The following is a 25,358-nucleotide window of genomic DNA, read 5'->3' on the forward strand; positions in this document are numbered from 1 at the left end:
GTGATGTACAGATGGCCATATAGGTGGGTCTGAATCTAAGTTTCAAACTCCCAATCCTATTCTCTTTCTGTCAAGATTCTCCCACCCAGGGTAAAGTTTGTCAGATGACAAGGGTAAAGGGTAAAGTTTGTCAGAACCCTTAGGTGCTGGCTTACTGACTGGCATTTGGCTTCCCACTCTGCACCCCAAGTTTTCCCCCCTTACATTTTGTTATGAAAAACTTTAAACACATAGAAAAGTTGAAAGAACTGTACAGTGAACACCTTTATACTTACTACCTGGGTTCTACACTTTTTGTTATATTTGCTTTATTGTTTATAATTCATCCTTCTGGGTTATTTTTGCTGTTAATGTTTCATTGCCCATGGAAATTCCATGAAGACACTATTTATGTTGTCCTTTTCCTCCCTCCTAAATACCCTGGTGTAATGGGAATTGTATAAAAGCTTATGACTCAAGTTACATTTGTATTTGATTTTCTTTATTATTTATTTAAATTTGCCCTTTCCCACATGTTCTGATGTATTTGATTTTCTCTCTAATCCTTCTCTTCTCTCTCTTTTTTTTTTTTTTTTTTTTGAGATGGAGTCTCATTCTGTCGCCCAGGGTGGAGTGCAGTGTTGTGATCTCAGCTGACTGCAACCTCCACCTTCCAGGTTCAAGCGATTCTCCTGCCTCAGCCTCCTGAGTAGCTGGGATCACAGGCATGCACCACCACACCCGGCTAATTTTTGTATTTTTAGTAGAGACGGGGTTTCGCCATGTTGGCCAGGCTCATCTTTAACTCCTGACCTCAAGTGATCCTCTGGCCTCAGCCTCTCAAAGTGCTGGGATTACAGGTGTGAGCCACCGCGCCCGGCCTCTGATTCCTTTCTCGTTCCTCTCCTTTTGATGACTGTGACCCAGAGTGGTAGGAGCGACTGTTCTTAGAGCAAGTTTTTAGCCAGCATTGGCCAAGGGAATCACTTGCTGCCAGTCTTTAAGACCAGAGAATGCCAGCCTTAGATTAATAAAAAGTTTCCAGCTGTACTCTCTAATTACTAAACTTCCTTGAGCCTTTGAAGAGGCTGTTTACCTGTGGATACTGAGGGTAAAGTCACTGTTGGATTAGTACAAAGTTGAAGCAGTCCAGACTTTTTAGGCTTTAACTAGTCTTAAGGATTTCTGACCCTGGCAGAGAGGGTAGAATGAATAAAGCAAGACTTTAATCCTGGAATCAGCACACATTTGCAGTATTACCCCTTTACTGCTGTCATAAATATCGGTGACTAAGATTGTGAGACTTTATGGCTATAACCTCTTTAGGTTACTTTCTCGTTCCAGCATCAGGTTGAAATAGGCTTGAAATGGGCAACGATGCAGGTTTCTCCTGGGACCTCCTTCATGCTACAGGAAAGGTGTCAGCTGTTTCTGCCATGGGGGCAGGCAGCAGACCACTTAGCTCTAATTCCAATATCTAGGCTTGGTTGCGGGGGGGTCCGTAGAGCCTGTATTCTATCTCCATATGCTTGTCTGTTAGGGTGTGTGTCCTAGCCCCTAATTTGTGTGGTACCCTGCAGCTGTGAAGCAGGGAATGTGTTCTGAACTATGTACTGGTGGGATATCCCTGGAAAGCACTGTCCCTTTATCACTACAGCATCCCTGACTTGATTCACCCCATGTGTTTGGCTTTCAGGGTCGAGCATGCACGCATGCATGCCAAGCACCGTGGCCATGAAGCTATGCATGCTGAAATGGTCCTCATCCTCATTGCTACCTTGGTGGTGGCCCAGCTGCTCCTGGTGCAGTGGAAGCAGAGGCACCCACGCTCCTACAATGTAAGCCACTTTGCCTCTTACTTCTTTGTCTGTCAGTCATCAAGAGACCCTTCCTAAGTATTCTAGGGCCCAGCCTAATCCAGGCCACATGGAGGTGGAGAAAGACAATAACAATGAACTTTATGTATGAATGATGAATAGTGTATTGGCGAGTGTGTGTCTAAGGGTCAAGTGATTCAGAGATTGAAAAGAATAGAACATAAGACTATGTTCATGGGCAGAAAAGATAGGTTTTCCCTTCGAAACGTGGGACAGATTCATGAAGGAGATAATCATCAGGAACTATTCAGTTGGAGAGAGCAAAGATGACTTGACTGGGAAAACTAAGCATCTCATGAATCTTACAGGATCTAGATTACACTAATCTAAATTTTTTTTAAAAAGGGCTGGGTGTGGTGGCTCACGTTTGTAATCCTAGTACTTTGGGAGACTGAGGTGGACAGATGGCTTCAGCTCAGGAGTTCAAGACTAGCCTGGGCAACATGGCAAAACCCTGTATCTACAAAAAATACAGAAATTAGCCAGGCGTGGTGGCGTGCGTTTGTAGTCTCAGCTGCTGGGGAGGCTGAGAGATTGGAAGATTACTTGAGCCTGAGAGGTCAAGGCTGCAGTGAGTCGTGATCGTGCCATTGCACTCCAGCCTGGGAGACAGAGCAAGACTCCGTCTCAAAAAAAAGAAAAAGAAAGAACAGTAATGGATGAAATTAGGTGGGAAAATGACATACAGAAAACAAATAGCAAAATGGCAGAAGTTAATTTTTCCTTATCAGTAATCACTTTAAATATAAATGGATTAAATTCTTCCATTAGAAGACAGAGATTGGCAGATTGGTTTTAAAAATCCCCTCATTTATCGATATGCTGTCTATAATAAATTCACTTTAGGTGGAAAGACACAAGCCAGGAGTGGTGGCACACACCTGTAATCCCACCTATTGAGGAGGCTGAGGTGGGAGAATTGCTTGAGCCAGGGGATTCAGTAAACTCATAAATGAGTGAAAGCCCCCTTGGCATTTCTGTGCTTATATGTAGAAATATTTTTAATTATATAATGTTGGCTAATCTGCAAAGATTTTTACAACCTATTCTGAAGAAAGTGAGTATGCATATATGCACTGTAGTAATTTTCAATAAGAACTTTTTCCTTAAGTGTGGAATCCTTTCTTTAAACATTATTGTAAGGAAAAACTCAATCTGGGAAACAGTTAAGAGGCTGCTCTGCTTGATATGAAGGTTGGGTAACCCTAACACCTCTGCTTCCCTCTCTGAAATCTCTAGGACTCATCATAGCACTGTTAGAAAACCACTGATGTGTTATTCACTAGTTAATTCTTAACAGGAAATGTGTCTGTGACTTAATGAGGCCAGTTGTACTAGGAGTGTGCAGTTTTCTCATTACTACCACATCCTGTAAACATAATGCTGAATGTTATTGGTGAGAGGATATGCTAACATGATAGCACATCTTACACTGAGAAACTTATATCTTTAGAAAATAAGAAAAGAAGTCTACCTAGGAGTGGAATTGCTGAGTCATGTGGTACTCTGTGTTTAATGTTTTGAGGAACTGACAAATTGTTTTCCACAGAAGCTGCACAATTTTCCATTCTAACCTAAAGTGGATTGGGTTTTCATTCCTCCACATTCTCATCAAGACTTCTTACTTCTTTCACTCCGTTTTTTTTTTTTTAATTTTATTTATTATAGCTACATTAGTGGATGTAGATGTCATTGTGGTGTTGATTTGTATTTCCCTAATGACTAATGATGTTGGGCATCTTTTCCTGTGCTTATTGGTCATTTGTATATTTTCCTTAGAGAAATGTTTGTTTAAGTCTTTGCCCAATTTTTGGTTGAATTTTTTGTCTTTTTGTTGAGTTGTTAGAGTACTTCATATAATCTGGATAATAGACCATTATCAGATATATGATTTTAAAATATTTCCTCACATTTTATCGGTTGTCTTGTCACTTTATTGATAGTGTCCTTTGATGCATAAGCAGTTTTTAATTTTGATGAAGTTCAGTATATCTATTTTTTTATTTTATTGGTTGTGCTTTTAGTGTCATCTAAGAATCCATTGCCAAGTCCAAGGTCATAGAGATTTACCCCTATGTTTTCTTTGAAGAGTTTTATAGTCTTGGCCAGGTGTGGTGGCTCACGCCTGTAATTCCAGCACTTTGGGAGGCCGAGGTGGGCAGATCACAAGGTCAGGAGTTTGAGACCAGCCTGGCCAACATGGTGAAACCCCGTCTCCAATAAAAATACAAAAATAGCTGGGCGTGGTGGCACATGCCTGTAATCCCAGCTACTCGGAAGGCTGAGGCAGGAGAATCGCTTGAACCAGGGAGTCAGAGGTTGCAGTGAGCCAAGGTTGCACCACTGCACTCCAGCGTGATGACAGAGCAAGACTCCTTCCAAAAAAAAAAAAAAGAGTTTTATAGTCTTAGCTCTTACATTTGGAGTTTTGGTCCATTTTGAGTTTTTGTAAATGGTGTGAGATAAGAATCTTAAGTTCATTCTTTTGCATATGGATAGCCAGTTGTCCCAGCATCATTTATTGAAGATCGACTTCTTTCTCCATTTGATGGTCGTGGCATGTCACGACCTTGTCAGAAATCAATTGATCAAAGACATGTTGGCTTATTTTTGTACTCTCAGTTTTATTCCGTTGATCTATACGTCTGTTCTTTTGCAGGTACCACATTGTTGTGATTACTGTAGCATTGTAGTAAGTTCTGAAATTGGAAAGTATGGTCCTCAACTTTGTTATTCTTTTTCAAGATTGTTTCAGCTATTCTGAGTCCTTTGCAATTCCTTATTAATTTTAATATCAACATTTCCGTTTTACAAACAAAAGCAGTTGGGATTTTGATAAGGATTGGATTGATTCTCTAGATTGTTTGCGGAAATGTTTCCGTCTTAACAATATTGATCTTCCAGTACATGAACACAAGGTATCTTTTCATTTGTTTGGGTCTTTAATCTCTTTCATCAATGTATTGTAGTTTTCAATGTACAAGTCTTGCACCTCCTTTGTTAAACTTATTCCTAAGTATTTTATTCTTTTTGATGCCATTGTTAATGGAATTTTTAAAAATTTCCTTTTTGAATTATTCATTGCTAATATATAGAACTTCAACTGATCGTTTTGTGTTAGTCTTCCAACTTTGCTGAATTTATTAGCTCTAATAGTTTTTAAAGTTTTTTTTAGGATTTTTTACATATAAGATTGGTCATCTGAGAGTAGAGAGAGTTTCACTTCTTCCTTTCCAATTGGATACCTTTTTTTTTTTGCTGAGACAAGGTCTTATTCCGATTGCCCATGCTGGAATGCAGCGGTGCAGTTTGGCGATTTCGGCTCACTGCAGCCTCGACTTCTGCAGGCTCAGGTGATCCTCCCACCTCAGCCTTCCAAGTAGCTGGGACTACAGGCGCACACCACACCACCAGGCTAATTTTTTGTTTTTGGTGGAGAGAGGGTTTCGCCAGGTTCCCCAGGCTGGTCTCGCCCTCTTGAACTCAAGCAATCTGCCTGCCTCGGCCTCCCAAAGTGTTGGGATTACAGGTGTGAGCCACCGTGCCCGGTCTTCCTATTACAAGCTGTGTTTTAGTACGAGTTAGCAACCTGTCAGGAGTGTTGTGGAGGGGATGTTTGTGATTTTTTATGGGATGATTGACTGGACTTCTTGAAGTCCTCCCAGTTGGCTCTGAAATCTGTGTCAAATTGAATTATCCACAAGAGGTAAAGGCCTGTCTTGTTGTTAGAGGATGAAGCAGACCTGCCTAGAGACAGGATGAGGTTTTCATTCTGCAAAAGTTATGTATATTTGTTATCAAAAATTTGAACAATATAACAGTATGTGACATAGAAATGAAAAGTGTCCAGAGGGAACCACTGTTAATCAATTTGTTAGGAAAAATCTGCAAGTGTATGTTTATAAATTTTTAGATGTTTATGACATCCATTAGGTTCTGCAGCATTTTCCACCTAATACTATCTCTCAAATATCTGTCCATATTGGTGTGTATATCATCCTCTTAAACTAATGACTGCATAGTAATTTTTTTTTTTTTTTTTTGACAGGGTCTCTGTTGCCCAGGCTGGAGTGCAGTGGTGTGATCTTGGCTCACTGCAACCTCTGCCTCCTGGGCTCAAGGGATCCTCCCACTTCAGCCTTTTGAGTAGTTGGAACTACAGGTGCGAGCCACCATGCCCCGCTCATTTTTGTGTTTTTTGTAGAGACGGTTTTACTATGTTGTCCAGGCTGGTCAGGAGCTCCTGGGCTCAAGTGATCCATCCACCTCGGCCTCCCAAAGTGCTGGGATTACAGGAGTGAGCCACCATGCCCGGCCTGCATAGTATTTTGGAAAATAGATATAAAATAAAATTTAATTTACCTTTATCAGTTGACTTGTTAATTAAGTTTATCACAGTTGCAAGCAACAATTTAGTAAGCTTCTCATACATAAATTACCTGCATACCTGTGCAAGCAGTTTTATAGAATGCACTCCTAGAAATGAAATTGCCTGGTCAAAAAAATATGTGTTTTAATTATTAATGGAACTTGCCAAATTGCCCTCCAAAAAAATTATAGCTATTATAGTTTACAATCCATCAACACAGATTTAACAGAGCTGTTACCCAGTGTTAAAGAAGGTGTAGGGAATAGTCAGTATTTTTAATCTTTGTCAGTGTGATAAGGTGAAAAATATCTGATTTTATTAAGTATTTCTCTAATTATTAGTGAGGTTGAGCATGTTTTCATGCTTAGTGGTCATTTGGTTTCTTTCAATTATTTGTTCATATCATTGACTAGATTTATATTTGATATATTTTTTTGAGACAGAGTTTCCCTCTGGTTGCCCAGGCTGGAGTGCAATGGCACAATCTCAGCTCACCGCAACCTTCGCCTCCAGGTTCAAGTGATTCTCCTGCCTCAGCATCCCGAGTAGCTGGGATTACTGGCATGCGCCACCATGCCCAGCTAATTTTGTATTTTTTAGTAGAGACAGGGTTTCTCCACGTTGGTCAGGCTGGTCTCGAACGCCTGACCTCAGGTGATCCGCCCACCTTGGCCTCCCAAAGTGCTGGGATTGCAAGCGTGAGCCACTGTGCCCGGCCTGATATTTCCATTTTTATCGAAGTAATACATACCATAGTTTTAAAAGTCAGATAGTTCTACAAGACTTCAGAAGCAAAACACGTTGGTCCCCTGCCCAACTCTGTCGGTCTCTGATTCTTCTGTGGCCACTACTTTTATTAATAACTTTTTTAAATCATTTCTGATACCTTTTTTTTTTTTTTTTTTTAAGATACAGGATCTCAGCCTGTCACCCAGGCTGGACGGCAGTGGCTCCATCATAGCTCACTACAGCCTCAAACACCTGGGCTCAGGCAATCCTCCTGCCTCAGCCTCCCAAGTAGCTAGGACTACAGGTACAGACCACCACACTTGGCTAATATATGTATATTTTAATTTTTTGTAGAGTTGGCTCTCGCTATATTGCCCAGGCTGGTCTTGAATTCCTGGCCTCAAGTGATCCTCTTGCCTTAGCTTCCCAAAGTGTTGGGATTATAGCATGAGCCACCACAGTTGGCCTTGTGTTTTTTAAATAACACATTTATGCTGATGTATAAATTTCTACTCTATTATATTTAAATATAATATTTGTGTTTTTTAAATAACATGTTTATACTGATGTATAAATTTCTACTTTTAAATATTATGTATTGACTTCCTACTTTGGAAGGTAATAATTATGTGGTTTGTTTTTTTTGTTTTGATTTTTGTTTTTTTTTTGAGACGGAGTCTCGCTCTGTCACTCAGGCTGGAGTGCAATGGCATGGTCTCGGCTTACTGCAATCTCTGCCTTCTGAGTTCAGCAATTCTTCTGCCTCAGCCTCCCAAGTAGCTGAGACTACAGGTTCACGCCACCACACCCAGCTAATTTTTGTATTTTTAGTAGAGACATGGTTTCACCATATTGGCCAGGATTGTCTCGATCTCCTGACCTCGTGATCTGCCCGCCTTGGCCTCCCAAAGTGTTGGGATTACAGGCATGAGCCACTGTGCCTGGCAGTAATAATTATCTTATACTGCTATACCTATACCCGTCACATACTACAAATATTTCCTCCTTCCAATTTTTAAATAAATATTCATCGTTTACATTATTAAGTATTATATGTAAGTATTATTCACAAGATGTATTATTCACAGCTTGAGCCATATGATATATTTGGTACATGTTCTTTCCTTTGCTTAGGTTTCTTTCGGAATGTTTCTTACTGATTTGTAAGAGCTCTTTGTAGGTCAGGAATAAGCCTTTTGACGTATTTGCTACGGATATCTTTCCCCAGTTTGTCATTTGATTTTATTTGTAGAATTGGTAGAAAAATTTTTATAGACTAGATTTATGAACGATCCTTTTTTTTTTTTTAAGACGAAGTCGTGCTCTATCGCCCAGGCTGGAGTGCAGTGGCATGCTCTCGGCTCACTGCAACCTCCACCTCTCTGGTTCAAGCGATTCACCTGCCTCAGCCTCCCAAGTAGCTGGGATTACAGGCTCCTACCACCATGCCCAGCTAACTCTTTGTATTTTAGTAGAGAAGGGGTTTCACCATGTTGGCCAGGCTGATCTCGAACTCTGGACTTCAAGTGATAACCTGCCTCGGCCTCGCAAAGTGCTGGGATTACAGGTGTGAGCCACCGCACCAGGCCCAATTTATGAACGATCTTGTTGGCCAAGTACTCTATTGTTTGCTATTCTGTTTGGATGGCCCATCTTGCTGTTCCTGATTTTCTATCCTGGTTCTTAATAAAGTTCTTCCGCCTGCCTAGGCATATTTTAGGTAATAGCCATAGCTACCAATTTTACAATTCTTGTGGATCTCTCATTCTCAAATCTGCTGTAGGTTAAAGGTCAGTTCTAGAGAGGAGAAGCAGAGCATAAATACAGTTGGGACATTACCACCTATGTTAATTATGTAGACATAATAACACTAGCTAGCATTTATTGAGTACTATCTATTTATTTGTTCAGTCAGTAGATGTTCGTTGATCCTTTTCTAGTCCCACGCTGGGGCTGTGCTCAGTTATATTGTTTCCTTTGTGGAGAAACCACTTTGAAAAACAGTTTCAAACTGTTTTTAAATTAAATTCCCTATGATCTGGGAGTTTAATTCCTAGATATACACCAAGAGAAGATTTTGGTACATCCTCCTAGGATTTTTCTTTTTTCTTTCTTTCTTTTTTTTTTTTTTTTTTTTTTGAGTCAGACTCTTGCTCTGTTGCCCAGGCTGGAATGCAATGGTGCAATCTTGGCTCACTGCAACCTCCGCCTCTTGGGTTCAAGCGATTCTCCTGCCTCAGCCTCCCAAGTAGCTGGGATTACAGGCGTCTGCCACCATGTCCAGCTAATTTTTGTATTTTTTAGTAGAGACAGGGTTTCACCGTGTTGGTCAGGCTGGTCTCGAACTCCTGACCTCAGGTGATCCACCTGCCTTGGCCTCCCAAAGTGCTGGGATTACAGACGTGAGCCACCATGCCCAGCCCCTCTTAGGATTTTTCATAGCAACACTATTTGTAGTAGCAAAAACTTGGAAATGACAATACTCACGTAAAGGTGAATGGGTAAATCAGTTGTGATATATACACATAATGGAATATAACATATAAAATAATACATATAACATACTTATAAAAAGACAAAATATAAATAACTATAGCTACAAATAATGGTAAGGATGAAGCTTAGCAGTATAATATTGAGTGCAAAAGAAGAGTCCTAGAAGACCACTTATAAGTTGACACTTTTTATAGAAAGGTAAAAATAATGGAAACTTAAGTGGTATGTTTTATTTTTTTTGGCTAAGTTTGTGTTACGCATAAATGGTGTGTTTTAAAATTATGCATATGTGTGATAAAACCATATTTTACTTTATTGTGAGACAGGGTCTTTTTCTGTCACCCAGTCTGGAGTGTGGCGGCATGATCACAGCTCACTGCAGCCTCAACCTCCTGGCCTCTGTTGATCCTCCCACTTCAGCCTCCTAAGTAAATGGGACCACAGGTGTACACCACCCTTGCCTGGCTAATTAAAAAATTTTTTTTCTAGAGATGAAGGTCTGCCTGTATTGACGAGACTGGTCTCAAACTACTGGGCTCAAGCAGTCCTCCCACCTTGGCCTCTCAAAGTATTGGGATTACAGGCATGAGCCACTGTGCCAAGCCAAAACCATATTTTAAAAAGCAAGGGAATAGAATCAAGATTCCAGATGATGGTAACCTTGTATGGAAGAGAGATTGCAGGATAGGATAGAGAAGAGCACATAGCTAGATATAAGTAATTTCAGATGTTTCACATCTTGGGTTCATTTGTGGGTTCAGTATTTATCATGTTATTAAATAATTAATGTAAAAAGTAAAGAAATTATGTCATGTGGTACAGGATGGATGAACCTTGAAGACGTGCTAAGTGAAATAAGCCAGTCACAAAGAGACCAATATGATTCCACTTATATCTAAAGTAGTCAAATTCATAGAAACAGAAAGTAGAATGATGGCTAGGGAGTGGGGGGAATTATGGCCTATAGAGTTTCCATTTTGCAAGACAAAAAAGTTCTGGAGATCTGTTACAAAATAGTAACAGATAGTAATACATAACACTATTGAACTGTATACTCAAAGATGGATAAAATGGAAAATTTTTTGGTTTTTGAAACCACAAAAGTAGTTTTGGTTGACACAGTGACTTAACACCTCTAATCCCAGCACTTTGGAAGACTAAGGTGGAAGGATCACTTGATTCCAGGAGTTCCAGACAAGCTTGGGCAATGCAGGGAGACTCCGTTTCTACTAAAAATTTTAAAAATTAGCTGCCAAGTAGTGCCAGCTACTTGGGAGGCTGAGGCGGGAAGACTGCTTGAACCCAGGAGTTTAAGCCTTCAGTAAACTATGATCACATCACTGCACCCCAGCCTGGGTGACAGAGTGAGACTCTGTCATTTAGAAAAAGACAAAATAATAATAACTTTAAAAAATTGAAGGTGGTCCATGCGTGGACTAATGATGAGAATGTTCATTAACCAAAGAATTTGAATAATTTATTTTTTTCTCTACCTAAAGTTCAAAAATAAAGCAAGAAAGAAAGCAACTACCAAGACAGGGACTTACCTTCCCTTAGGACACACTATAAGAATAGACAAACAGATCAGTGAGACAAAATGCAGATCTCAGAGATGGATGGGAATTTAATATATCATAGAGGTGTAACCACCAATCAGTAAGAAGGTATTCATTGTTAAGTAGATTAGTTGAGAAAACTGACTCACCACAAGGAGAAAAATTAAAACTAGATTTGTACATAATACGGAATACAAAGGGGATTCAAGATAAAGACCTAATTATGAAAGGTAAAGTTATGAAACTAATTTTTAAAATAAAAGCAGGCTGGGTGTGGTGACTCATGCCTGTAATCCCGGCACTTTGGGAGGCTGAGGCGGGCAGATCACTTGAGCCTAGAGGTTCAAGACCAGCTTGGGCAACATGGCCAAACCCTATCTCTACAAAAAATACAAAAATTAGCCAGGTGTGGTGGTGCATGCCTGTAGTCCCAGCTACTCAGGAGGCTGAGGTGGAAGGATCACTTGAGTCCAAGAATTTGAGGTTGCAGTGAGCTGAGATCATGGCACTTGACTACAGTGTGGCTAACAGATGAAACCCTGTCTCAAAATAAATAAGTAAATTAACTTTTTTAAAAATAAAAATATAAGCAAGTAAGAAAGATTTGATAAATTTGATTTTATAAATTAAGGATTTCTGTTCTGTTAAAGATGTGATAGGCAGAGTTAACTGATAACTGAATGGAGAAGAGATGAGTAATGATTAAAACTCATTAATTTTTATTAGTAGATTAATATCTATCCAGAGAAACTCCTACAAATCAACAAGACAGCAACTCCAATAGAAAAACAGGCCAGGGATATGAACCAGTTTATAGGAGAGGAAACCCAAAAGGCCATTAAGCATGAAAAGGGATGCTCAGAGTCATTAGTAATTAGAGAAATGCATATAAAAATATGAGATATCACTTTACATCTATTAGGTTGGCAAAAACTAGAAAGCTGAATAGTGCCAAGTGTTGGCAAGGATCAGAGGCTGTAGAGCTTTTTTGTACTTTTTTGTGGGTATGGTACAGGCATTGTTGATAGCAGCATGGCATTGCTGAGTCAGCGAATATACACATACCCTGTGACACATCCTAAGGGGATATGTAAGAGGGTGTTCACTGAAGTGTTAATTATGGCTGACCGTTGAGGAGTTGGAGGCAATCTGGATATCTATCTCTGAGGGAGTAAATAGGTAAAATGTGACAGATGCATATCATGAAATTGTTTTACAGTTAAAAGCAATACATTGAGTACCTGTAGGAACTTGGGAGGACCTTAAAAGCATAGTACTGAGTGGAAAAAGTAAGAAACAGAAAGATGTATAACACGATGCCAATTAATAAAAATACAAGCAGAGAAAGCAATAAACAGCTTGTATGAACAGGTACAAACAAAAATATACATGCGAAGCACATTAGAATGTCTGTGGACTGAGGAATAGTAATAAAAGAGAATCAGGAAGACTCCCCAGAGAATGTTGTGTAAAGGAGAGGCACTGGAATTGTTGTTGAGTAGTAGAAACATGAACTGTTTGAGATTAGCCATTAGAGCTTTCAGAAAAATGCCTCTTACGGCATGCCAAGAAATGATGGAATTGTTTGATAAGGCTCTGTTTCTTTCAAACTGAATGAAACTTTTTGTTCTTCACTAGTGCAGGTTGGTGGCGTAGCCTTTTAGTGGGCATCCAGTGACCACTGAGTGGAAAAACACTAGCTCTGTTCTCCTAGACCAAGGTTTCTCAACAGAGGAACTGTTGGCATTTTGGGCCAGATAATTCTTTTTTTCTCGGGGGGCATCCCTACCCTCTATCCACTAGATGCTACTGGCACTCTTCTCTACTTGTGACAACCACATGTCTCCAGACATTGCCAAATGTCCCCTGGGAAACAAAATCACCCCTGATGAGAAACACTGTCCTAGGCTCTAGGACCTAGAGCAACATGGTTATTGCCAGCTTTGAGACTGATGATGAGCAGGTATGCCAGCCCACTGAGAAGTATCACATTACTGTCCGTAACTTAGGAGCTCAAGTCCAACCTTCACATTAACAGAAATGGAGGTTGCACGGCTGGGTGTGGTGGCTCATGCCTATAATCCCAGCACTTTGGGAGGCCGAGGCGGGCGGATCACGTGAGGTCAGGAGTTGAAGACCAGCCTGACCAGCATGGAGAAACCTCGTCTCTACTAAAAATATACCGCTAGCCGGACGTGGTGGTGCATGCCTGTAATCCCAGCTACTCGGAAGGCTGAGGCGGAAGAATCACTTGAACCCAAGAGGCGGAGGTTATGGTGAGCTGAGACCATGCCTTTGCACTCCAGCCTAGGCAACAAGAGCGAAACTCCATCTCAAAAAAAAAAAAAAGGAGAGAAATGTAGGCTGGGCATAGTGGCTCACACCTGTAATTCCAGCATTTTGGGAGACTGGAGTGGAAGCATAGCTTGAGCCCAGGAGTTTGAGACCAGCCTGGGCAACATAGTAAGACCCAGTTTCTTAAAAAAGAAAAAATTAGCTGGGTGTGATAGCATAGGCCTGTAGTCCCAGCTACTTAGGAGGTTGAGATGGGAGGATCACTTGAGCCCGGGAGGTTGAGGCTGCAGTGGGCCGTGATTGTGCCACTGCACTCCAGCCTGGGCAACGCAGTGAGACCCTGTCTCAAAAACAAAAAACAGGCTGGGCACGGTGGCCCATGCCTGTAATCCCAGCACTTTGGGAGGCCGAGGCGGGCAGATCACCTGAGGTCGGGAGTTCAAGACCAGCCTGACCAACATGGTAAAACCCCGTCTCTACTAATAATACAAAATTAGCCAGGCGTGGTGGCAGGTGCCTATAATCCCAGCTACTGCGGAGGCTGAGGCAGGAGTATTGCCTGAACCCGGGTGGCGGAGGTTGCAGTGAGCCAAGATCCTGCCACTGTACTCCAGCCTGGGAGACAAGAGTGAAACTCTGTCTCAAAAAACAAAAAAACAAAAAAAACCCCCAAAACAAAAGCCCTACTTACAAGGAAGAGGCCAAAGAAATAAATTTAAAAGAAGAAATATAAAATGTAAAACAAAATTTTTAAAAATACAAAAAACAAAAGCCCTGTTGTTTTGAGTAAGGTCATACTGTATCTAAATTTTAGATACTGTTCTTTTCAATTCTAGCAATATTAATACTTTAGATTGCTTATAGTTTAGATTTGTTGATGATTTAAAAAGTACTCCACCAACTCTGTTATAGCACTTATACTGAATTGTGGTTGGTTCTTTCTCCTCAGTAGACTTGAGTTCTTCTCATTTACTCTCTCTTGGAACCTCCTAACAGCTCTGTAAGGTAGTCAGGGTATTTATCTTCACTTTTCAGATTAGTAAACCAAAGTACAGAATCCTGAAGTGATTTGCTAGGAACACATGACCATTAAATTGGAGAGCTGGACCTAAAACCAAAATCCGATTCTTGGTTAAGTGCTCTTTCTATAGGTTCCTCTCAAAGGCTTCAGGAAATTTTTGTCAATTTCTGCCCTAGTCAGAAGTTTTTAACCCTCTTGAGTTTCCTTATTTAACGACTTTTGCCCAAGTCCTTTCCTTGGATCTCAGGTACTTTCTCAACCTCCTCTTAAGTCTCTTTATCATCTTGCGTCCCCAGCCTCTCCAGATTTCCCCACAAACTCAGTGAATGATGATTGGTAGGCAGCTTAAGAGACAGAAGATCTGGATTGGAAACCTAGCCCAAACCACTCTTGCCTTTTGGCTTCTGCGTAGCTCAGTTTTCATCATCTATTCAGAGTCTAACATTACTCTTTAGCTTCCCTAGGGACATTAGGGGAAGGGATAAGTTTATGCCTGGAAAAGTATCCATCCTATTTTTGAAGTTCTCCAGGGAGAAGCTTTCATCATCTCTGTCTACTACCAAATATAGTATCTCTTCAGATCTCTACCTCCTGAACTGCTTTCCCTCCTGGAACTGGTGAGTGGCAAAATCTCCTAACTGGAAATCTTTTAAAGTACTGTAGATTTTTCTTAGACCAAGATATTAAGAGGATTACTAGAATGTGGAATTAGAGAATTCTGACTAAGGTGGTAAGGGGTTGTAATTCACTTTCTATTAGAAAGAAAAACTTCTATCTTCAGAATATAATAAAAACTTGTAGCTGTGATATCTTCATCGGCCTCCTTTGAGTCTCATCTACCTGTTTAGGCTCATTTCTCACCCCTTCCTCAAATACTAGTTGTCTTTTCTCAAGTATACCATGTCCCCTCATCGTGGAACACTCATCATGATGCCTTTTTCTATCTGGACCTATTTGGCCATGAAGACAGAGATCAAAGGATGCTTCCTTCAGGCAGCCTTCCTTGGAGGCGGGGTGGCCGGGGGGGAGGTTCTCCACTTTGAGTGGAGTGCCTCTCCTCTGTACTTTCTTGGTCACCAGCCCTTACTCCATTAAAGCACTTAATTGTGATTATTTGTTTCTCCTCAGTAGACCTGTGTTCTTCAAGAGATTTTGGTTTTCATCTCTGAATTCCCCAGTCATTAGCATGGCATCCAGTAAGTGCTCAGTAAATATTTATTAAATGACTGCTTGACTGACTCGTTTGCTTGAAGTGGAAAAGATGGGAAAGAAGACATAGTTCTAGGTATTAGAAGAGTAGTCATAAGAAACATGGAGTAAATTTACTTTGTGCTCCTCTGAAAGATAAGAGTTGGACCCAGAATCAGAAGTGACACAAAGGCAGATTTTTCAGGTCAGCATCAGGAAAGAGCTGTCTAGCAAATATATTCGTATTGGAGTGGCCTAACTTATGTGGTAAGGATGACTGTGTAGGTGCAATAGGAGGGAAACAACTCCAACCGTGTTTCTGCCTTGTAGAGTGTCCAGTAATGTGTAGTGTCTCACCAGGTCATAGAAACTACACTGAATATGTCTGTTTATTGGGCCTCTGGATGACTCTTCAGATATCATTTATCTGAAGCCTTCTTGTAGTCTTCTCCAGGCTTAATATCCTGGTGTCTTCAGCTGTTCCTTATGTGATTTGGTCTTATGGCCATGCTTATTTGTTGGTGTTCTTTGTATAGTGTGGCCCCAAGCCCTGATCCCAGGGTCCCAGGGATACTTTAACAGAGCAGAGAACAGTAGACCTGCTGCCCCCTCCATTCTGGGTATATTCCTTTTTTTTGTTTTGTTTTTGAGATGGAGTCTCGCTCTGTCACCCGGGCTGGAGTGCAGTGGCACAGTCTCAGCTCACTGCAACCTCCACCTCCCGGGTTCAAGTGATTCTCCTGCCTCAGCTTCCTGAGTAGCTAGGACTACAGGTGTGCGCCACTATGCCCAGCTAATTTTTGTATTTTTAGTAGAGATGGGGTTTTACCATGTTGGTTGGCCAGTATGGTCTCGCTCTCTGGACCTCGTGATCCGCCCGCCTCGGCCTCCCAACGTGCTGGGATTACAGGCGTGAGCCACGGCGCCTGGCCCATTCTGGGTATGTTCTTAGTTAAGCAGGGTTGTCTTGGCTATGTTGGCAGCAGCCCTGTTGGCATATATTCCCTGGCAATCTGTGGTCAACTGAAACCCCTAAGCCTGTTTCATGTGAGCTACTATTAAGCCATTCCTTCCCCGTTCTATACTTTGGTAGTTAGGTTTCATCTTGTGGTTTTGATTCTTCATTTCAGCTTATTAGCTCATGGAATGTTAGGGCTAAAAGAACCCTAGAAATAAACTTTATTCATTTTGATCTTATTTCTTCTATTTTCCATGTTCACTGCCTCCCTTTCCCTCCCCACAAGCTTTGTGCTGTCCACAGTTTGGAGGTTCTTTGTGTTTTCTTCCAAATCATTTATGAAAATATTGAGCAGAGCCATGGAGCATGTCCCAGAAACTTACCTCCAGTTGACTGCAGTCTATTTCTCAGCATATTTTCAAGCTGATTGTTCTATTAGCTGTGGGTCTCCACCTTTATTCTACTACTTGGGCTTATAGTTTCATTTCATCCACAATATTGCTTTTCAGCCAGGTATGGTGGGAGGGTGATCCCTAGCTTACAACATGAGGGGAGGCACAAGTGGTAAGATGAGAATCCTGAAAGTCAAAAGTGCCAAGCACCTGTGGACTGGAAAGGCACCTAATGCACAGGGAAAGATATGATCTGTTTTCATGAATTCTAGTTTCTCTGAGATGAAAGGGATCTGGAGGTTGTCTTATTAGAAATAATTGTCAGGTAGTGTTGATTCCATCTCTATCAACACACCTTCTACTGATGGTTCCAGCTCTCAGTTAAGAGGCAATCCGTTTAAATGTGGACTAGCTCTTACTGTTAGCATCTAACGTTGTCATCTCAACTGTTTTAGCCTTGTGGAGGGGTAAGTGGGATATTGCTATTCTTGTCCCTCAGTAAATGTTTGCTGAACGAATCCATGAGTTAGTTTCAGGCAAGTCTTCAGCTTTGTATTTGCACATTCAGGGAAAGAAGGATGAATGGCTTTTGTGTTTCTCCTTCCACCTGGCCAAACCCATTCCTCGTTTAGAATCATCCAGAGCTCTGCCTCTTCCAGGAAGTTTTCCTGACAGCTCCTGCCTCATCTTTCCACTGAATTCCCATGTCAGTACTGGATGCTTTGTACTGGCCACCTAATTTATGTGTTTATATCGCATCAGCCAAGTCCTGGAGGGCCAAGGCTTTCATGCTTTCCACAGCATCAGGCACAAGTGTTTGAGCAAATCAGTGAACCAAATGTGTCTCCATAAGTGTTGCCACGAGATGGCACCAGAGGCCCTGCAATTGTTCTGCATAACTTTTAGCCATTTATTGCCATTTATATGCCTTCCTTAATGAAGTTTAAACATATTTACCAAGCAAAATGCCAATAAATTCTAAAGTAGAAACTGAAAAAAACTTTTTTGTATTTTTTTTTAAGAGGTGGGGTTTCGCCATGTTGCCCAGGCTGGTCTCGAGCTCCTGGGCTCAAGCGATCCGTCTGCCTCAGCCCCCCAAAGTGCTGGAATTACAGGAGTGAGCCACCATGCCCAGCCTACAGTAGAAATTTTAAACCAAATAAAGAAACCAGGTAACTTCCCCTTTTATCACATGGTAGACTGTTCTGTTCACTCAGCTCCTCTGCCTTGCGCCTCCCCAGGAACTGGGTCCTTCCACCAGCAGCTGCTTTCTAGGCCCCAAGCAGTAGTTGGCTTTCACTCCCTAATAGAGACAGCCTGGGGACCTGAAAATGGCCTCAAATCCTTGATTTGTGTCTTCTGATAATTTATTTTTCCTAGAAAGGACAATTAAACATTAATAAGAAATTGCCTATAACCTTATCACTTTTCATATGTCAGTTATTTTGGTTGCCTCATTCTGGTCTTTGCTCCTTTGTATGTGCGACTTTATGCATTTTTAATCATGCAAAAGCCGTAATAAGAGCTCTCATTTACTGAGTGCTTATTATGAATTATGCATCACACTTGTTTTATATATATTACTTCCATTTAAATGTAAGAACTGTTATATCAAATGCTTATATTTACTACATTGCTCATAACAAGTGCTGACATTATTAGGCACTGTTCTAAGTGCTTTCCATGCCTTAACTCATTTAACCCATACAACCTTATGAGAATAGATACTGTTAACCCCATTTTACCATAGTTTAGAGAACTGAAGCTTATCAGAGTTAAACGATCTGCCTAAGTTAACACAGTAATTAGCTGTGTTGGGATTCATATTTAGATAGCTTTAATTCTAAAATTTCTGATCATTTCAGTGTATCATTTCATTTTGTGTATCATTTCTTTAATGATTTCTATTTGGACTTCTAGAAATGGTCTGAAGGCTAACAGAATCATTAAAATTAGGGTTTGATTTAGATCTTTTTCTTGCAGCTAGCCTGGTAACTCCTAGAGGACTAGAGGTCATGTTTATTTCTGTACTCCTTTTCCCATTAAATGCAAAATTAATACTTAATGGTTGAATGAGTGAGTGGGTGAACACTGCCTCTACTCTCCTAGGAAGTCTGGGATACAGAGCTAGTTGATAGAAACTTAGCCTGTTAGAACTTGAAGTGGTTTGAAATATCAAGCCAATCCCTTCCTCCAAGGAAGGAGGGAGGACCTCCTTAGGGTGACCTAGTGAGTTGGAGGCAGAATGGAACTAGAACTCTGGTCTACTGGGCTACTCCACCATTTGGTTTCAGAAAGCCTAATCCTGTCTCTAAATTCCTTTCTGTCTTCCCTTTTCTCCCTTTATCTCTCTCCTCTTGTTCTCTGTCTCTTCTTTCTCACACACAGTCTCTCTTTTCTTTCTCTCATTGTGACTTGATGTAGCTTTACGTACTTGATGTGTATCTCTAGATGTAGTTTTCTCATCCTAAAATTTCAAGCCCGAAAACTACAAAGCAAAGCAAGATTTTTCATTCCTGATGCCCAGACTTACTCCTAATTGTGTCTTTGTCCAACTCAGAATAGAATCCAGGATCTCTGCTCCTCTCCTCACCCAAAATGTACAGAGCTGCAGCTCATGTAGAGAAAATTACCTTGATTCACATTCCTCCTCAGAACATGCTATTGATGATTGGTGGCAAGTGGGAAAGAGGATCTTAGAGCAGGCTGGTTGTTTTAATGCAACAGCCAAGTTTTTGAAAAACTGGCAGGAGAACAGGAATTTCTGTTTTTTTCTCAGAGAGAACAAATGTGACCAGACTATGTGATTTAATTCTTCTCTGGGCCTACTGTTTTGTAAACAGCCCCATGAGCCTGTTAAAGCAAATAGCATGAAGACCAAAAACCTTCCAGCCCTTCTTTCCATATGCCACCCTTTTAGTTTCATGAGTTGGGTTGCCTTTTCCTCAAGTTTAAATAATCTGCAGTTGTTTGTTGTGATGTCTTTTCCTGGTGCTCCTAGTGTCTCCTAGAAAACGGCACCTGGGGCATTATTTGGGTAGTCATTTGTTAGTACATCCTGGTGCTTCCACACTTTTTATGTAAGGTCAGACTGTTTTAGAATGCTTCATTCAGAGAGTCAGTTGTGGGTTCCTATGCAGTGAATTGTTATTGAGGCTTCATGGCTCATGGACCAGCAGCCAGTACCCTCGGGTACACAGAATAGGAACCTCTAAAGCAAAGTGGTTCTGTTTACTCTTTTCTCTGTTCTGTTCTCTTCTCACTGTTTCTTTTTTCCTGTAAAACGACGCTTTTTTTTTTTTAAGATGGAGTCTCACACTCTGTCACTTAGGCCGGAGTGCGTGATCTCAGCTCGCCGCAACCTCTACCTCCCGGATTCAAGCGATTCTCCTGCCTCAGCCTCCCAAGTAGCTGGGATTATGGGTGCCCGCCACCATGCTAATTTTTGTATTTTTAGTAGAGACAGGGTTTCACCATGTTGGCCAGGCTGGTCTTAAACTCCTGACCTAAGGTGATCCACCTGGCTTGGCCTCCCAAAGTGCTGGGATTACAGGTGTGAGCCACCACGCCTGGCCATCTAAGGCTTTTTCTTGCCACAGAGAAATCTATAAGAGAATGGTAGCTACAGACAACTAAACACTAAAACGAAGCTCTAAGCTACACTACCTATTATGGTAGCCATCAGTCCCATGTGGCTGCTGACCACTTGAAATGTAGCTAGTCTGTTGTAAATGTAAAATACATATTTGATTTCAAAGCCTTAGTACCAAAAAAAGTAAGCCATTTCATAAATAATTTTAATCTTGAATACATATTGAGATATTTTGTATGTATTGGAATAAATAAAATATATCATTGAAATGAAAACCTGTTTCTTCTTACCTTTTTAAAAATGTAACTAGAAGATTTTAAACTGTATTTGTGACTTGCATGATATTTCATTTGGATAGCACTGGTCTAGAAATCCCTAAGAGTAAATACTTTCTTTTTTTTTTTTTTTTTTTGAGATGGAGTCTTGCTCTGTCACCCAGGCTGGAGTGCAGTGGTGCGATCTCGGCTCACTGCAAGCTCCACCTCTTGGGTTCACACCATTCTCCTGCCTCAGCCTCCTGAGTAGCTGGGACTACAGGTGCCCGCCACCACGCCCGGCTAATTTTTTTTGTATTTTTAGTAGAGATGGGGTTTCACCGTGTTAGCCAGGATGGTCTCAATCTCCTGACCTTGTGATCCACCCACCTCAGCCTCCCAAAGTGCTGGGATTACAAGTGTGAGCCACCATGACCGGCCGAGTAAATACTTTGTTAGTTTACTAAAGAATGCCAGGAAACTAGCCACTCTTTCGTCTCTGTATCTCCCTTTTTTTTGTTGTTTTTTTTTTTTAAATATTTTTTGATTTTGTTGATGGCATCAGGAAGAAAATCTCCATTATGTATTATTTGCTATCTTTTTTTATACCTGCTACTCACTGGAGAAGGGTGACATCTAGTGACAGAAGGGTGGTTGAGGAGGGAGTTAGGAGGCATTGGAGAGAAGACTGGCGATGACTTCACATTTCTGTCTTAGAGTTAGAATTGTTTTATGCCTTTAAAAAACTTCAGCTAACAAGTCTGAGGGAAGGCTCTGAAGAAGGGAGAGTAAAACAGGCACTCTTTAAAATAGAAATGTGCCTCTCTCTGAGGGAGTCCTACTCTAGTTTTACTTTCCTCTTATTTATTGGAATTTATTGAGGACATATCATGTGCCAACAGTTTTCTAATGTAGAGGAAATAGGAATATGGCCTAGTCACTGCCCACAAGGAGCTTACATACAGGTAGAGAATGAATTCAAGCCCAGCCTCATACTCTAGATAAGCACTAATAATGTTAGAAAAGAAAATGCGTTTGGAGCACTAGAAAGCACTTTCTGCCTGGAAAGGAGACTGAAGGCTTCGTGTGTCTTGGATGTGATATTGTCAGGCAGAAAGGCAGGCAGGTGGGAAGGACAACCTGATGGGGACAACCTGACTTTAAGGCCTGGGGAGTGGTAGATGGCCCTCGAAATAGTAGGTCGGGGCCATACTATGGAGGATTTGACAGCCTGGCTAAGAATGTTGGATCCTCTCTACTAAAAACACAAAAATTAGCCATGCATGGTGGCATGCGCCTGTAATCCCAGCTACTTGGGAGGCTAAGGCAGGAGAATCGCTTAAACCCAGGAGGCGGAGGCTACAGTGAGCCGAGATCACGCCATTACACTCCAACCTGGGCAACAGAGCAAGACTCCATCTCAAAAAAAAAAAAAAGAAATGTCGGATCCTATCCTTTGACCATTTAAGGGTTTTAAGCAGAGAAATGACATGGTCAAGATTTCGTGTTCGAGCTACCATTCTGGCACTCCTCAAAAGGATAGACACTGAATGCAGAGAGACTAAGAAAGAGCTCATTGCAGTCAGCCAGCCAAGTGGTAGCAAGAGCTCAAATGGAAAGGAAAGAATATATCCAAGAGATAGTTGAGTGAGGGATGAAAGGGAGGAGGAGTCAAATATGGTCCTAAGTCTCTGACTTGGATCACTAGTGGAGTTACCTTTATCCAAAGTTGGAAATACAGGAGAGGATCAAGCTAAAATAGAAAACAAGCTGCATTCGGGACTGTGGACAGAGCTGCAGAGGGAGCTGGCCAGAGCTGAAGTGCTTGTGTTTGTGTTTCAGATGGTGACCCTCTTTCAGATGTGGGTTGTTCCCCTCTATTTCACAGTGAAGCTGCACTGGTGGAGGTTCCTAGTGATCTGGATCTTGTTCTCTGCTGTCACAGCCTTTGTCACCTTCCGAGCCACCCGAAAACCTCTAGTACAGACAACCCCAAGGTGAGGTTTAAGTAGTGGGAAGAGCCCAGGTTTTCCAAAGCTAATGGGTTGGAATGCATGGGAGGAGCATAGGTTTAGACTGAAAAAATTCCTGGTTTTGTCTGCCAAAATTATTTGGCATAGGGCCCCTCTAAAACAAGCTGATTGGGAGAACCCCTCCCCTATTCATTGATTAAAAACCTCAAATATTTCTGTATAGCTTACTTTATGGTTTCAAGGTATTTTTATATTAAAGGCAAACAAAAATAAGCAAATCATGTTGATCATTGTGGTCTCATTTTAAATGTTTTCTTCTGTGAACGCTTCTCTGATCTCCAAATTAGATTTTCCATTATATTCTCTCATATTGCACAGTAGTTTTCCTTCATATAACTTACCACAATTTATAACTAAATACTGTTTTGAGTATCTATCTCCCTCACTAAACTCTAACTCTGAGATCAGGAACCACATCCATTTTGTTTGTCACTGTATATTCAGGCCCTGCCATGGGGCCTGGCGCATAGTAGCCTGCTCTGTGAATTTTTGTTGAATGAATGAATCTCAGCAAATTTATAATTTTCCAATAAACAATACTTCCTTCTTGAGTCACAAAGCAGCCACTGCCTGTATAATTCTTTTTATTTTATTCAAATTCATTTCTCATTTGATCCTCCCAACCAGCTTGTGAGGTAATTTAGTATCTGTACTCAACAGAAAAAGAGATTTTCTCATTCATTCAAATAAGCACCTACTATGTGCCAGGCCCTGTGCTGAGTGCTGGGGATACAGAGCTGGATAAGACATGGTCCCTGCCCTCAAGGAGTTCTCTGTTTAATGGAGGTGATGGACAAGAAAGCTCCTGTTGCAGTGCAGTTGGTAAGTGCTATGACAGAGGTTTGTGTAGGTCCAAGAGAGCTTGACTGGCCAGCCTCAAAGTTGTGACCACCTGATCCAAAGTCTTTCAAATTATAGATTGCCCTTCTTCCTATTCTTCTTATGTTCTACTTTCCTGCAAGCCTTTCTCTGGCCTTCTGGAGTTTCATTGTATAAGGTGAAATAGGTGATCCAGAAGTTCCTCTCTGGCTTTGGTAGTTTACTTTAAAGGCCATTGTGGAACATACAGGATGTGGAGCCAGATGAATGTGGATTGGGACCCCTAGCCCTGCCACTTGTTCACTGTATGACCTTACCTTTCTGAGCTTTGAAGTCTTCATCCCTAAAAATGGGACAATAATTGCTACCTCACGTAGGGTGATAAGGTGATATGAAGAAAAAGTGTAATAGAACAATGTAAGAGTCACCAAGGACACCACAAACAGTGCCAACTTCTGGCTAAAATGATTGAAGATATGTCTGTAATATGGAGGATTTTTATAATAGTAACTACTAGCTCTTTTTTTGAGATGGAGTCTCGTTCTGTTGCCCAGGCTGGAGTGCAGTGGTGCGATCTTGGCTCACTACAAGCTCCACCTCCTGGGTTCACACCATTTTCCTGCCTCAGCCTCCCAAGTAGCTGGGACTACAGGTACCCGCCACCACACCCAGCTAATTTTTTGTACTTTGTTAGTAGAGACAGGGTTTCACTGTGTTAGCCAGGATGTCTCGATCTCCTGACCTCATGATCTGCCCGCCCCAACCTCCCAAAGTGCTGGGATTATAGGCGTGAGCCACTGTGCCTGGCCAGTAACTACTAGCTATTTACTTATTTATTTAGAGACAGGGTCTCACTCTGTTGCCCAGGCTGGAGTGCAGTTCACTGCAACCTCTGCCTCCCAGGCTTAGGCAATTCTCCTGGCTCAGCCTCCCAAGTAGCTGGGACTACAGGTGTGTGCCACCACACCCGGCTAATGTTTTTTCGTTTTTTTTGTATTTTTAGTAGAGACAGGGTTTCACCACGTTGGCCAGGCTGACCTCAAATGATCTGCCCGCCTCGGGCTCCCGAAGTGCTGGAATTACAGGTGCGAGCCACCACGCCCGGCCCTGTAACTAACATTTGATAGTACTTTACAATTTCAAAGCACTTTTTAAAAATAGAGATGAGGTCTCACTCTGTCGCCCAGGCTAGAGTGCAGTGCCATGATCACAACTCACTGCAGCCTCATCTTCCTCGGCTCAACCAATTTTCCCATCTCGGTCTCTGGAGTAGCTGGGACTACAGGCGTGCTCCACCTTGTCTGGCTATTTTTTTATGTTTATTTTTAGTAGAGACAGGGTCTCACTGAGTTTCCTAGGCTAGTCTTGAACTCCTGAGCTCAAACAATCCTCCCACCTCAGCCTCCCAAAGTGTTGGGATTCCAGGTGTGAGCCATTGTGCCTGCCCTCAAAGCACTTTCGTAAACATCCTTATTTATACATGCAGCATTTCATGAACATGTATTATATACCAGGAAATGGGCTCTGTACAACCCAGTAAAAAAGGTAGCAGGGTTTTCCCGTTTTACAAAGAAAATCACCTCTCTTGTCTCAAAGAGGTGATTTGACTTATCTGAGGTTACCCAGCTACTAAAGCATCACTTAATCCATATTGAGTTTTTTGACCTAAAATTTCACTTCCTTTTCACCGTGTCTCTCTCCTTTATGATCATTGCAAACCCTGGAGAATAGAGCTGTGTATGTTCTTTAAGACAACACTAGAAGGAAGATATTTGGGTCCTTTCCCTAGCCTGAGAAACC

The 25,358-nt window shown here is 41.4% G+C and overlaps 1 protein-coding gene across 3 annotated transcripts in view; it reads left to right on the plus strand.

Annotated features, from left to right (window-relative positions):
- The window catches only part of RNF121 (ring finger protein 121), a 67,392-nt gene that overhangs the window by 31,018 nt on the left and 11,016 nt on the right, over positions 1–25,358 (plus strand). For 2 of the 3 annotated variants that reach the window (XM_032166838.2, XM_058446779.1), the window contains 2 exons: positions 1,676–1,817; positions 22,549–22,703. In XM_032166838.2, coding sequence (XP_032022729.1) covers positions 1,676–1,817; positions 22,549–22,703 — 297 coding nt within the window. Of the gene's footprint in view, positions 1–753; positions 840–1,675; positions 1,818–22,548; positions 22,704–25,358 lie in introns of those variants that run through there. The other variant, XM_058446780.1, reaches the window with a different exon arrangement.

This window comes from Hylobates moloch, unplaced genomic scaffold (assembly GCF_009828535.3).
Source record: "Hylobates moloch isolate HMO894 unplaced genomic scaffold, HMol_V3 SCAFFOLD_11, whole genome shotgun sequence".
Lineage (NCBI taxonomy): Eukaryota > Metazoa > Chordata > Mammalia > Primates > Hylobatidae > Hylobates > Hylobates moloch.